Source organism: Lynx rufus, unplaced genomic scaffold (assembly GCF_022079265.1).
Source record: "Lynx rufus isolate CCGP_SWC_20201006 ecotype Redwood Valley unplaced genomic scaffold, mLynRuf1.p SCAF_2, whole genome shotgun sequence".
Lineage (NCBI taxonomy): Eukaryota > Metazoa > Chordata > Mammalia > Carnivora > Felidae > Lynx > Lynx rufus.
The window spans coordinates 125,085,110-125,099,531 of NW_025814834.1; the positions used below are offsets into that span (position 1 = coordinate 125,085,110).

The 14,422-nt window shown below is 36.3% G+C and overlaps 1 protein-coding gene across 7 annotated transcripts in view; it reads right to left on the reverse strand.

The window, feature by feature from the left end:
* HIPK1 (homeodomain interacting protein kinase 1) overlaps nucleotides 1-14,422 on the reverse strand; it is a 48,358-nt gene that overhangs the window by 15,743 nt on the left and 18,193 nt on the right. For all 7 annotated transcript variants that reach the window (XR_006962818.1, XM_047084357.1, XM_047084358.1 and 4 more), the window contains 6 exons: nucleotides 12,841-12,964; nucleotides 4,314-4,433; nucleotides 3,418-3,504; nucleotides 2,543-2,727; nucleotides 2,062-2,224; nucleotides 914-1,139 (listed from right to left, as the gene is read on the reverse strand). Coding sequence is in view for 6 of the 7 variants with exons in the window: in XM_047084357.1 (XP_046940313.1) it covers nucleotides 914-1,139; nucleotides 2,062-2,224; nucleotides 2,543-2,727; nucleotides 3,418-3,504; nucleotides 4,314-4,433; nucleotides 12,841-12,964 (905 nt within the window). In the remaining variant the exon portion in view is untranslated. The remainder of the gene's footprint in view (nucleotides 1-913; nucleotides 1,140-2,061; nucleotides 2,225-2,542; nucleotides 2,728-3,417; nucleotides 3,505-4,313; nucleotides 4,434-12,840; nucleotides 12,965-14,422) is intronic.

Here is a 14,422-nt window from a genome sequence, read left to right on the forward strand (position 1 = left end):
AAAAAGATAAAAATGCTTTTATGTAAAGTGCTATAAGAAGCCTGAATCCTGGTTTATTTCCACAGGGTATAAACCTGACTTTCTGACTTTCTGTTGGGAAAATCAAGTGTGTCGTCAGAAAATATCCCTAAAATAATGTGCCCTTGTAAATGGGTCAGCAGATCAATAAACACATTTCCCATATTTCAGGAAAAAAGGAACTGGACAGACTGAATTACAGAACAATGAAAAAAATGAGGAAGGATAGGAATGTGAAAATTTAAATCTTATTGCAACACATGGGGTCAGAGCCTCCCTCTTCAGCTATTCTGTTCCTCTGTTGGTAGGAGTTTGCAGGAACAGTATGATTCATAAGCTGAAGCAGATAATCTTAATGCATTCCCCACACAAGTACTTCAACTTGTAGAATTTTTCAGTTCAGTAAATGATGCTCTTTATTTCTGAACGTAACTCACAAGGTTTCCACATTCTTAAACATAATTTTTACATTTTAGAATAAAATTATATTTTACTTGGAAGGCTAATTTTATTTAATAATGGAATGATATAGGAAACAAGATTCAACAGAACTTCTGTTTACAACAAATTTCTTCACGCTTAATATTTCCTGCATATTGAGAGATACATGCTTATACAAGATATAGGACACTGGTAGAAGGTCTGAATGGGCAAGAAATTGATATCAGGGCAGTTCAAATAAGAAAATGTTAACTGAACTCCCATGATGTGTCAGACAGTACCAAAGTCAGATAAATAATCAATGTAAAAAGGGTAAATACACTTTGTTAATTTCAGTTATCTTCACAGTCAGAGTTTAAACCTGTCAGAAATCAAAACTAAACAACTAGATATCCAATAAGGAACTGTCTACAGCAAGATCTGTGGGTTTGATATAACAGTTTCCCCCACTTACTTTGAAAAGCAGGTGGACATACTATAAATGTTTGTTGGAACGGATCTGTCTGAGTGCAAATTTGGGTGGTTCCAGGCTGCAAGGAAACACCCTGCTGGGCAACTCCAGGAACTGGCGCTGCAGATGATGGGTACAAAGCCGACTGGTAGTTTAGCAGTGAGACATCCGAGTTAGCCAGAGAAAGAGTAGCAGCTGCTGCAGTAGAACTGGAAGCTAGAACACTGGCCTGAAAACAAAAGGATTACAGTTGTATACTGGTATAAAATGGAAATAACAATATTTTTACATGTGCAGAATCTGCCCAGAAAAACTTAAAACAAAGTTTTAAATGTAATATTAACTGTCTTTGAAATAACTCTCTGCTCAAGAAAATTTCCCAATCTCTAAATTTAAGGCATATTGTAAGGCTGAAGAAGAAAACAAAGATTAAAAAAATGGTCCTGTACCAACTGAGGTTGTATAAACCCTTATCTCTTCTTTCTGTGCAAAAAGTTGCTGGATGTGAGATACCACCAAATCTCATTTTAAAAGTAGATCTAGCTAAGAAATTAGGAAGCTTACACCTTCAATAACAAACAAATGTAAGTATCACCGTTTGGCAAACGAATGCAAAACCACTCTTGAAGTTAATTATTGGAAACACCAAACTGAACTCCTAGAAACAGTGAGTAGATTGGTGATTGCTAGGAACAGGGTAGCAGGTGGGAGAGAAAATGGGTGAAAGGTCAAAGGGTACAAAACTTGTAATTACAAGATGAATAAGTTCTGAGGATCTGATGTACAGCATCAAAAAATTATTGGAAACACCCTTCAATACATGTAACGAGACATATAAAACCTTTCCAACAGAAAGAGTGTCATCTGGCTAAAGTCAGTACAACTAACAGCAGTAAGTAGTACAATAGCTAGGGTCCATTTATGGGACAACCTGAGACTATGAGGGCCTGGATTAGGCCTGTGTATCTAATTTTTGGCAATGTATGACTGGTAGGTATTATCAGTCTACCCTGTCTTCCATCACTTTTGCCAAGTAGAAATTCGTAAGAAGCAACAAGATCACCAAAGCAAAGATTGGTTTATCTCAACCTGTACTGTTACTAGTTTCTACCCTTCTTAGGTTTGAGTTTCCAAAATCATTTATTAAGTACCTGATTGTGCACTGTGTTAAGCTGGTTGCTGAAGCTCATGGTTAGATTTGTGCTTGTATTTGGGGCAACGTGTGTAGTGAAGGGACTCTTGATCTGACTCACTGTATCATACATGTGAACCCTCCGCTTGCAGATCTCCATGTTCTGAAAACAAGACTTAACACTGAAAAAGAGATTAAAGATTCAGTAAAATGAATGCTGAGATTTAAACAGATAACAACCAATTCAAGATGAATGTGAATCAACATTTTTACCCAAGTATATTTAGATAAAATGAATCAAGAGTTTTTATAACCATAAAGAGAAAAAAACCATACATCTTATTTTTAATCTCATGATTTTTCAATGAGAAAGGAAAGCATCAGTGAGCCAAACATGCAAGTACCAGGAGTACCACTCACATGTGACCACTCCATTTAAGCTGTAAGATGGTAACTCAACACAGAACCACATCATGCCAAGTACCCCAGACCATACTCACTGATTGCTATGTGGAAAATCCAGAAGGTGAGTCATTGTCACAAACTGATGGTTAAGAGTTTTCAGAGGAGTAATCCTCTTATCTGCATCAATTGTTAGCATTTTTTTTAGCAGATCAATGTATTCTCTTCGATCCGCCTTCTCTGCCAACATGTCTGTTCCCTCTAGGTCTGTGGACATATTCACCTTCGAAGGAAAATTTAGAAACATTATACTTCATCACTTAATCTTGAATGCTGACACTAAACATCTGCATGACAGATTAGATAGACACATACAGATCTAGGAGAAAAACCTGAGGAAATCCTTTTTATTATAGTATAATCATTTTCACAAGTGGAAGCTCTTCTTATGCAGTCTAATTAAAATCTTCAATTTGGTAGCGTTTGAGTTTGTTGGTAGAATAAAGCTGAATGAAGTCTTGTCATTCAAAATTTGGACAAGTTAACAAAAGCGATTATTATTAAATAAATAAGTTTCTATTGTTGAAAAAATTAAATAACACAGTAAGTATAAAGTGTTTAAACAGAATTTGGAACATAATAAGCACTCAACAAATGTTAGCTCTTATGTAAGTATGTATTTAACAGAGAAAATAGGAAAGAAACCTTCAGAAACAGTATTTCAAAATACTGACAGGCAACAAGACCAGTTAAAGCAAAAGCAAAGGAGAAATAATTTTAAAAGTGTTCTTGGTTAAAATTCAATGTTCTTTTAATACATGGCAGAATATTAATGAACTTTTTTCTCTAAAAAATGAAAACATACTAGAAGATAAAAGATTGAATCTATCTTTAATACAATTAATCAACAGAAGTGTGTCTCTGATTAAAGAGATACATAAATGTCTGGCTTCCTGAAATTTTCTATACTCACCTGAGCCATGTCATCTAAACAATTAAAAATGTACTTTCGAGCTTCTTTTGATTTGATTCCAGTCTCCAATTCATGTTCTTCCGGTGTCTATAAAATAGATTTTTTTAAATTCCATCCATATACTACTCTCACATTTTGTTCTAAATTAAAACCAGAATACAAAGAGACAAGTATCTATCGTCACCCTTCCAACCAGAGATGGCAAACATGGAAGTAATTTACAACCAGAAAATCTTCTTGTGGACAGATGGCACCTGGATACCTGACTACCCCTTCAACAGTGCTAAATTAAATGTGGAAACAATGACGTAGCACCGCTCCTGAGGGGTGTCATAGAAGAAGCCACATTATCATTTTTCCCTTAAAGCTACGTTCAAATGAAATTATTTCAAATGCTAACTATTTAACAGGCTCAGAGGGAGACTCACAGGGTTATGCAAATTACTCAAGAGATCTCTCAAGTTAAAGGAATAGGGTCAGAAGTAAAAAACAGGTATTTGGATCAAGAAAATATGTAAGGCCTTAATGTGGGGAGTTAGAAAATTATGTTTTCTCACATCCGTTGAGAATTCTCTAAAAAACAGTCATTGCTAAGTTACTCTAGTTCTTCCTGTGACTCAATAGGAAGCACTATTCTCTATACTCCCTTCTCAGCTGCTGGTTCACATTTGCAAAATAACCTTAGACAAGTGAACAGGCATTCAGTTTATTTTTTAACTAAGGATCGGATCAAATGTGTACAGTGAAATAATTTTTTCCAAGTACTTCCTCCTGTAAACACACATTCCCATCACGACCACCACCACCCCATTTCCCTCCTCCACCCCAAGAATTTAATAACTAAAAAGTTGGGAGTAAGGAGTACAGGAATGAGTAGTATAGTAGAGGAGACAGACCTTCAGCCTCCACAGCGGATACCCCAAATTTGGATCTCTGTTGAAAAACCTGGTTGTTTTTGTCCCAGCACTGAGAAGATATTCAGCGGGCAGGCCTTGTGTTTGTGAAATGTAACGAATCTGAAACATCAAAATCATTAAAACATTGATTTAGAGTGGAAAGGGGAAATATTAAAAACTTTTACACAAAGACATTACTGCTATAGCCAAGTCAATACAAATGAAATTCATCTGTAAATACATAAATATGCTAACCCACTCACAGGTTAATTCCCAAATATTTATTCAGTTATTGCCACGTTACTATATGTCACTTACCAGGAAAATTCCATTTTGAAAATTTTGTTTGTAACCATTTTTGCTTTTTTTTTTTAAGTTTACTTATTTATTTTGAGAGAGACAGCACGAGTGGGGGAGGGGCAGAGAGTGAGGGAGAGAGAATCCCAAGCAGGCTCTGTGCTGCCAGCGCAGAGCCCGACGCAGGGCTCGAACCCACAAAACTGTGAGATCATGACCTGAGCCAAAACCAAGAGTCAGATGCTTAACTGAGCCACCCAGGTGCCCCACCATTTTTGCTTTCTTGTTGACTTCTGATACAAAGTTCAGAAAACATCAGGAGATTTCTAGGACAGAAGAGAATAATTTTCAACAAACTATTCAATGGATCACCCACCAGGAGTTTTTTTTTGTTTTCTTTGTTGATACATTATCAAATTTAAAAGATTTGGAAAACATTTTTTTTTTTTAACGTTTATTTATTTTTGAGACAGAGACAGAGCATGAACGGGGGAGGGGCAGAGAGAGAGGGAGACACAGAACCAGAAGCAGGCTCCAGGCTCTGAGCCATCAGCCAAGAGCCCAACGCGGGGCTCGAACTCATGGACTGCGAGATCATGACCTGAGCCGAAGTCGGACACCCAACCAACTGAGCCACCCAGGCGCCCCGAAAACATTTTTATAAATGTCTTTCTTGGCTACTCTAGCTCCTGTCAATTGTCCCTATTCTAAACTGCCATAGAACTTCTCTCTCACACCATAAACTTAGATACTTCATTTAGCTTCTCTATCCCTACATCACTAGAGGGCAGGCACTGTGATCACTCAATCAACATTTACTGAACACCTACTATGAACAAGGCTGGCAGTTCTCAAAGTCTTGTCTGGAGACCCCTGAGGGTCCCTAAGATCCTTTCAGGGAGTCCATGAAGCAAAAACTATTTTTAAAATAATACTAAGAAGTTATCTGCCTTTCATTCCCTTCTTAAGGGTATAGAGATTTCTAGAAGGATGTGTCATTGCTCCAATGGTTAATGAAACGTGCTTGTATATACTTATGTTTTTAAAATTTTCCAGTTTTATTGTTCATATTTGTTTGCTTGCACAATTGTCATGACTCAAGAAAGCAACAGAAGAGATGATTTGCTTTTCTCTTCACTACTGAGAGTGTTATAACAGGCAATTTTTTTTTTTTTTACCACCTCTTCCATATTTGAATGGCTATACTTAAGATGAAATTAGAAACGTGTAAGCAAGGAAATAAATCTTACTTCCCACCACTCCTTCTAAAAATCTTCAGTTTTAATTTCTACTGTACTATATACTAGTAGATATAAACTACACAGAGCTCTTGGAGATCCTCGCCAATTTTTTAACAGTGTAAAGCACAGGTCAGCAAACTATGGCCTATACAGTTCAGAACAGAAGGTACTGATTGAGAACAGTAAGTACTTATTGAGCCAGGCATTGGTGATTTTAAAAACAGACACGGTTCCTGCTCTCATAGACCTTGCAGTCAAGTGAGGGAGACAGACACCGAATATTCAAACTTCCAGTTTGAATTGGCATTCTGAAAAAAAGAAATAGACTTCTATAAAAATACATCACAAAGGAACCTGAGTTAGATGGAGGACTGGTGAGGAAAAGCTCCTTGAGAAAGTAACACTTGAGCTAATAAATGAGTAGACACTGACTAGATGAAATGAATGGGTGGCACAGAAATTCCAGACTATGAGAACAGTATGTACATGGGCCTGTGCTAGAAAAAAGCATATTCTTAACCAGTACTGAAATGGTGCCGCTGGTGCTAGAGCACGAAAAGCAAGGAGAAATGGTGTAAGACCAATCTAGAGAAGGAGAGATAAAGGGGAAAGACAACCCATGTAGGGGTTCAGAGGCCACATGAAGGGTTCAGCCCTTTATTCTAAAAGTATAAAAACCCACTGAAGAGCAGGGAGGTAGCATGATCAAATGTGTTTTGTAAAAATCACTTTGTAAAAAAACTGGAGAGAGGTCAGAATAAAGGGAGATTGTCTAGTAACCCAGGCAAGTTAACAAGACAGCCTAGAGTAGGGTAGTAGCAATGGGAGGAGGGATCTCAACCATATTATATAATTATATATTCATTTATATATTATACATTTATGTATTTATTATATACATAAAAGCATTAAAAATATTTTTAATGTTTATTTACTTTTGAAAGACAGACAGAGCATGAGAGAGTAAGGGGCAGAGAGAGAGGCACACACAGAATCCAAAGCAGGCCCCAGGCTCTGAGCTGTTAGCAGAGCCCAACGCTGGCCTCGAACTCATGGATTGCAAGATCATGACCTGAGCCAAAGTTGGACGCTTAACTGACTGAGTCACCCAGATGCCCCTAAAAGTATTATATAATTGTTTACTTAATGTCTCTCATCATCAAATTATAGCTTCCATGAGGACAAGGACAATGTTTTATGCAGCACTGTATCCCCAGTGTCCAAAGTAGGTAATCCATAAATACATGATGAAAATCAACAAATTATACATTTAAACACAAAATATGCCAAATCCTAATAGTGTTACCTCTGAAGGGTGGAACTACTAGAGATTGAAAGTTTTATCTCCTGGCCTACCGCATCTTTTCTAATTTTTCTATAGTAATGCACTTAAACACTAAAAATATTTTAAAATATTAATATTACAGGGGAGGCTGGGTGGCTCAGTCGGTTAAGCATCTGACCTCGGCTCAGGTCATAATCTCATGGTCTGTGGGTTCGAGCCTGGCATCAGGCTTTGTGCTGACAGCTCAGAACCTGAGGCCTGTTTCGGATTCTGTGTCTCCCTCTCTCTCTGCCCCTCCCCTGCTCACACTCTGTCTCTCTCTCTCTCTCAAAAATAAATAAACATTAAAAAAAATTTTTTAATGTTAGTATTACAGAATTAAATTAAGTGAAAGTAGAATGGGAAGCTATCATCCAGATATTACTTTTCATATAGCTTATAATACAGCAAAAACAAGTTTTACATTTATACAAACAAAAAGTATTACTGTCATTTGTTATTTTATTTTATTTTTATTTATTTATTTTTAATTTAATTTTTTTTGAATTTACATCCAAATTAGTTAGCACATAGTGCAACAATGATTTCAGGAGTAGATTCCTTAGTGCCCCTTACCCATTTAGCCCATCCCCCCTCCCACACCCCCTCCAGTAACCCTCAGTTTGTTCTCCATATTTATGAGTCTCTTATGCTTTGTCCCCCTCCCTGTTTTTATATTATTTTTGTTTCCCTTCCCTTATGTTCATCTGTTTTGTCTCTTAAAGTCCTCACATGAGTGAAGTCATGATTTGTGTCTCTCTCTGACTGGCTAATTTCACTTAGCACAGTGAATTACCCTCCAGTTCCATCCACATAGCTGCAAATGGCAAGATTTCATTCTTTTTGATTGCCAAGTAATACTCCATTGTGTATGTATGTATGTATATATATATATATATATATGTATGTATATATATATATATGTATGTATGTATATATATATATGTATGTATGTATGTATATATATATATGTATATATATACCACATCTTCTTTATCCATCGATGGACATTTGGGCTCTTTTCATACTTTGGCTATTGTCAATAGTGCTGCTATAAACAATGGGGTGCATATGTCCCTTCAAAACAGCACACCTGTATCCCTTGGACAAATACCCATTAGTGCAATTGCTGGGTTGTAGGGTAGTTCTATTTTTAGTTTTTTGAGGCACCTCCATACTAGAGTGGCTGCACCAGCTTGCATTCCCATGTCATTTGTTATCTTAAACAATTAAAATGTTTCCAACAAATTTGAAGCTATTAACTAATTAATATTTAAAGACTCACAAACATTTGCTATATAATCTCAGCTCTAGTATTTATGAAAAATCCACAGTGGATATCATACTTACAGTGAAAGACTACTTTCCCCCTAAAACTTAGAACAAGGCAAGGATGTCAGCTCTTACACTTCTATTCAACACTGTATTAGTGGTTCATTGCAAAGGAATTAGGCAAGAAAAGAAAAAAGGAATCCAGATTGGAAAGGAAGATGTAAAACTACTTTTATTTGTAGTTGGCATGATCTATAGTTACAAAATTGTAAGGAATCCATCAAAACTATTAGAACTAGAGTTCTATCAGAAAACTACTAGAGAGGTGCCTGGCTGACTCAGTCAGTAGAGCATACAGTTCTTGATCTTGGGGTCGTGAGTTCAAGCCACATGTTGGGTATAGAGATTACTTAATAAAAATAATAATAAATAACCTTTAAAAAGAAAAAAAAGAAAGAAAATTACTAGTAATAGAGTTCAACAAAGTTGCAGAATACAAGATCAATTACAAAACTCATTGTATTTCTACACGTTAGAAATAATCTGAAAATAAAATTAAGAAAATAATTCCATTCACCACAGCCAACAAAACAACAACAAAAAAACCCAGAATACTTAGAAATAAAAGAAATGTAGGGGTGCCTGGGTGGCTTAGCTGGTTAAGTGTCCAACTCTTGATTTTGGCTCAGGAAATGATCTCACGGTTTGTGGGATCAAGCCCCGAGTCAGGCTCTGTGTGCTGACAACAAAGAGCCTGCCTGGGATTCTCTCTCTCTCCCTCTCTCTTTCTCTGTCCCTCCCCTGCTCACTCAGATGTGTGCGCACTTTCTCTCTCTCAAAATAAATCAACATAAAAAAAAAAACAAATGTAAAACCTATATTCTGAAGATTACAAAAAGCTGCCAAAGAAAACCTAAAAAAAATCTGGTCACATTTATGGATCAGAAGACAGTATTGTTAAGATGCTGATACTTTCCAGAAATTCAATGCACTCACTACTAAAACAAAAACAAAAAAAAAACAAGAAAAAATAAAAAACAAGAAAAAAACCCAATGACTTTTTTTGTAGGAAAAAAAATTCTAAAATTCATATGGAATCACAAGGGACCCCAAATAGCCAAAACAATCTTAAAAAAGAACAAAGTTAGAGGCTTCACACTCCCTGGTTTCAAAACCGACTACAAAGCTATAGTAACCAAAACAACGCAGTACCAGCATAAAGACAGATATAAGATACAGATCAATGGAACAGAATTGACAGTCCAGAAATAAATCATTGTATTTATGGTCAATTGAGTTTTGATATGGATGCTAAGACCTAGCTAAGATCTTAGCTTTCTCTGCTAAGATCTAGCAGAGAAAGAATAGTCTTGTAGCAAATGGTGCTGGAAAAACTGAATATCCACATGCAAAATACTGAAAGTGAACCCTTGCTTTATTCTATGTTGAAAAATCAATTTAAAATGGCTCAAACATCTAAATGCAAGAGACAAAACTATACCTCTCAGAAGAAAACACAGGAGAAATCTCATGACTTTGGATTTAGTAATAATTTCTTGGATATGATACCACAAGTACAAGTAACAAAAGGAAGAACAAACTGGTCTTCATCAAAATTAAAAACTTTTGTGCAAACAATGCTATCAACTTAGTGAAAAGGCAACTCCAAGGAACGAGAGAAAAGTTTTGCAAATTATATATCTAATTAGGGATCAATACCCAGAATATATAAAAACTCCTACAACTCAACAACAATAAACAGCCCAATTCAAAAACGGGCAATGGACTTAAGTAAACTTCTCTAGAGGAGATAAACCAGGTATCCCCTGGGGCGCACTTGAGTGAGGGAAGGGCAAAGAGAGAAGAGAGAGAATCAATCCCCAGTGGGCTCTGTGCGGTCACTTCACATCCATAAGGATGGCTGCTATCTTTAAAAAAAAAAGAAAAGAAAAGAAAAGAAAAAAGTAAAATAACCAGTGTTAGCAAGGATGTAGAGAAATTGAAACCCCTGTGTATTGCTGGTAGGAATGCAAAATGATATGACTGCTGTGGAAAACAGTTTGTTTAATCATAAAATTTCCAGATAACCCAGTAATTCACTTCTCGCTATATACCCCCCAAAAACTGAAAATAGGACTTAAACATCTGTATGCCAGTGTTCATAGCACCATTATTCACAATGGCCAAAAGATGATAACTCAATATCCATCAAAACATAAATGGATAAACAAAATGTGATGAACATATATACAACGGAACATTATTCAGCCATAAAAAGTAACGGCATTCTGATACACACTACAGCACGGATGAAAACATGTTAATAAAGAAGTCCATCACAAAAAAACTACACATTGTGTGTAATAAATATGATAAATTACAATAGGCAAGTCTATAGAGACAGAAAGTAGATTAGTGGTGGCCAGGGGCAGGAGAGGGTACAGGTTAGGGGAGAATGGGCATTGACTGCTAATTAGGTGCAGGGTTTCATTACAGAGGGATGAAAATGTTCTAAAACTGGTTATGGGGATGGTTCACAACCCTGTGAACATACTAAAAATCACTGAGTTGTACACTTTAAATCACTGACTTACATGGTATACAAAGTCTATCTCAATAAAGTTGTTTTAAAGAAACTTGGCTGGAAGAACAGAGATCCTGCCACAGAAATCTTTTTGTATAACCAGAGATGCATCAGGATAACCTATCCCCAATCCTGCTCTAAAACAGCAGTATCCCATTTATTCAACATGGGAAAAATGACTTCCTCCTACCACCCACAGTTTCACATCTATGCACACTGGGCAAAAATCCTCAAAACTACCAGTTCATCTCTTTATTTTAAAAAGCCTCAGGCGTACCTTAGCTTTTAAATCTAATTTTAGTTGGTTCTACTTCCTAGGAAAATTTACAGTACCAATCTGTTTACTAAAGTTGAAGGCTGGCCTAGGGATGGCACTTTCATGACTGTGATTGCTCAGAGTAAGATTTCTTAACTAGGGATCCATGAATCTCCTAAATTTGTACTCAAAATACCATATGCAAATTTTTCTGAGAAGACTCACATCCCTAACTTCATCGGATTCTCAAAAAGGAGAATCAATAGTTTAGTTCAACCAACTGTGTTTTTGCCTCACTTCATCTCCTTCACACTTTTTTATTGTAAAATAAGAAAGCTGGCTTCTTTCTCACAAGGTACAAGAGAGATTAAATTTCAAAGTTCAATATAACTAGTTACGTATCACATGAGTAATTCATTTTTTATATTTCAATCAAAGACGTGCCCAAAGAGTCAAATTTTTGGAAGGTGAATCTAAAATGGATCAAGGAATCAAAATTCTAGGTTGAATAGGGAAAAACACTGTTTTGTTCTTTTTTCCTTTTAATAATTCCAGATAACCATTTATTTCTTTAAAAACAATAAACAAGGGCGCCTGGATGGCTCAGTCAGTTAAGCACCAGACTTCGGCTCAGGTCGTGATCTCGCGGTTCATGGGTTCAGGCCCTGCGTCAGGCTCTGTGCTGACAGCTCAGAGCCTGGAGCCTGCTTCAGATCCTGTGTCTCCCTCTCTCTCTGCCCCTCCCCTGCTCGCACTCGGTTTCTCTCTCCTTTTCTCAAAAATAAATAAACATTAAAAAAAATTTAAAAACAAAAAATTAAAAAACCTCATGTACTTACTATGTGCCAGACACAGTACCAGAAGCTGAGGATATACTAGTGGGATGAAACAGTCTATGCCCTCAAAGAGCTTACAGCATAGTGGTTAGAACCATTTTTATTAAAAGAACAAGAAATAAGAATTTACAATTTATTTCCCTTCATTTCCCCTTAGGACCAGCTCCTTGGGAAATTGCAGCATATTTTCTAAAGTTCCTTTGTTTTGAGATACAGACCATTTATTCCAATACTTTTCAACTCCTATGATTTCCCTCCTAAATCGTATTTTACAGAGACCCAGTATATATCACAGCTTCCGGGGCCCAATGTGTTTCAATTTGTAGAGAGTACTTCAGCATATGGCATGTATAAAAGGAAGTAACAGCTCTGAGTGAGCCAAAGGTCACTCTTAAAATTCCTATTCCTCATCCTTCTTTACTTTCATATCTTAAAAACTCACAAGACACATTTATTAACCAAAGTCAGTCTCTCTAATAAATCATCACAGATCTGGAAAGGTACCAAAGTAATATGAAATAAGAACCTTTCTTAACTGTTGAATTGCGAATGTAACATCAGACTAAAAAGCAGGTAGAGAAAATTGTATCCTTAAAAAATCCTTTCTAATTAGACTATTCTTTCCATATCTAAAAACTTCACTAGTAAGTACTTCTCTTCCTCTAAAATCTATTTCATTAGTAAATACTTGCTTTCTATTCAAGTATACACTCTTACCTGATCATATTCTGAAGCACCAGGATAAAGAGGCCATCCCAGGAACAGCTCAGCTATCACACAGCCCAATGACCACATATCAATAGCTTCACAAAACGGTAATCCAAGAATAATTTCAGGGGCTCTAGCAAAAACAAAAATAGCAAATTAAAAAATAAACATTATCTGGGGAAATTATGTTGACTAAGTCCCGTTTTAGTATCAGCTAAAGGTACATTGATTTAAAGAAACTGAAAACTATCTTTGATATAAAATCCATCATTTGAAACCTCTGGGGCCAGCTGTGTTTTGGAATTCACATTTTTTTTTTTTTAATTTCAGAAAGGTACTATCATGCATAAACTACATATTGCATAATAATCCCAATGGAGTTTAGGGAAGCACCCTCAAATCAAACACATTAATACTTCTGTACCGAAGTCAATGAATAGTCATACCATGTTGGTGAATAAAGACCTTAAGTAGCCTTATGTTGTTTCTTTTTTTTTTTAATTTTTTTTAATGTTTTATTTATTTTTGAGACAGAGACAGAGCATGAGCAGGGGACGGGCAGAGAGAGCAAGACACAGAATCGGAAGCAGGGTCCAGGCTCTGAGCTGTCAGCACAGAGTCCGACACGGGACTCGAACTCACAAACTGCGAGGATCATGACCCGAGCCAAAGTCGGATGCTTAACCGACTGAGCCACCCAGGCGCCCCGGCCTTACATTGTTTCAAGTCAGATTTTGCCAATACACCAAACTTAGAAAAAGTTTTTTAATTTTGAGAGCTTTCTGGATTTTGAAATCACAGATTTCAGATAAGGGATCCCAGATAAGGGATCCCAGATTTATTCTTTTTACTCTTAGCACCTTTTTAATTACGGAAAAATCAATTAAATGACCTGATCAATAAATACCCCTTGGTTACAGAAATGCCTTCTACAGAAATATAGTGGTTGGCAGCACTATAGAATGAATATTCATTTCCATTAATGCTCCAAGTGAAAAACCTAACGCTAGGGAACCTTAAAGAGAAAACGAAGATAATACCATAAGCCTAGAGCTTTATATGTATGAATACATTCAAGGTAAAATTATTATCCCCATTTATAGAGGAAACTGAGGCAAAAAAAAATTTGCCCAAAATCACAGTTAATAAGTGGCAGAGCTAGAATGTGAACCGTGGCTATCTGGCCCCAGAACTGAGTATATTGTACTGTCTCTAAATAAGTAAGAGTTAAGTACATACCCACCTATATAACTCAATTTGGCTTGATGGTATACATGGCATTTTCCAACCACGACTAAAATTATGAGATAAATGGGTTTTTAAGGGGAGGGTGATGATAATATGTATCACTAATATCAATAATAATTATAGATGACACTTATATAGTGCTTACTCTGTGCCATTAAATGTTCTAACAAGCCCTTCATAAATGTGGTCACTTATTCCTTTACAAAAATCCTATGGAAGTAGGTATTACTAATGTTAAGTCATCAATTCTAAGATGAATGCTTGTTTCACTTTTTTTTTTTAATTTATTTGAGAGAGAGACAATGAGCACACAAGCAACCATGAGTGGGGGAGGGGCAGAAAG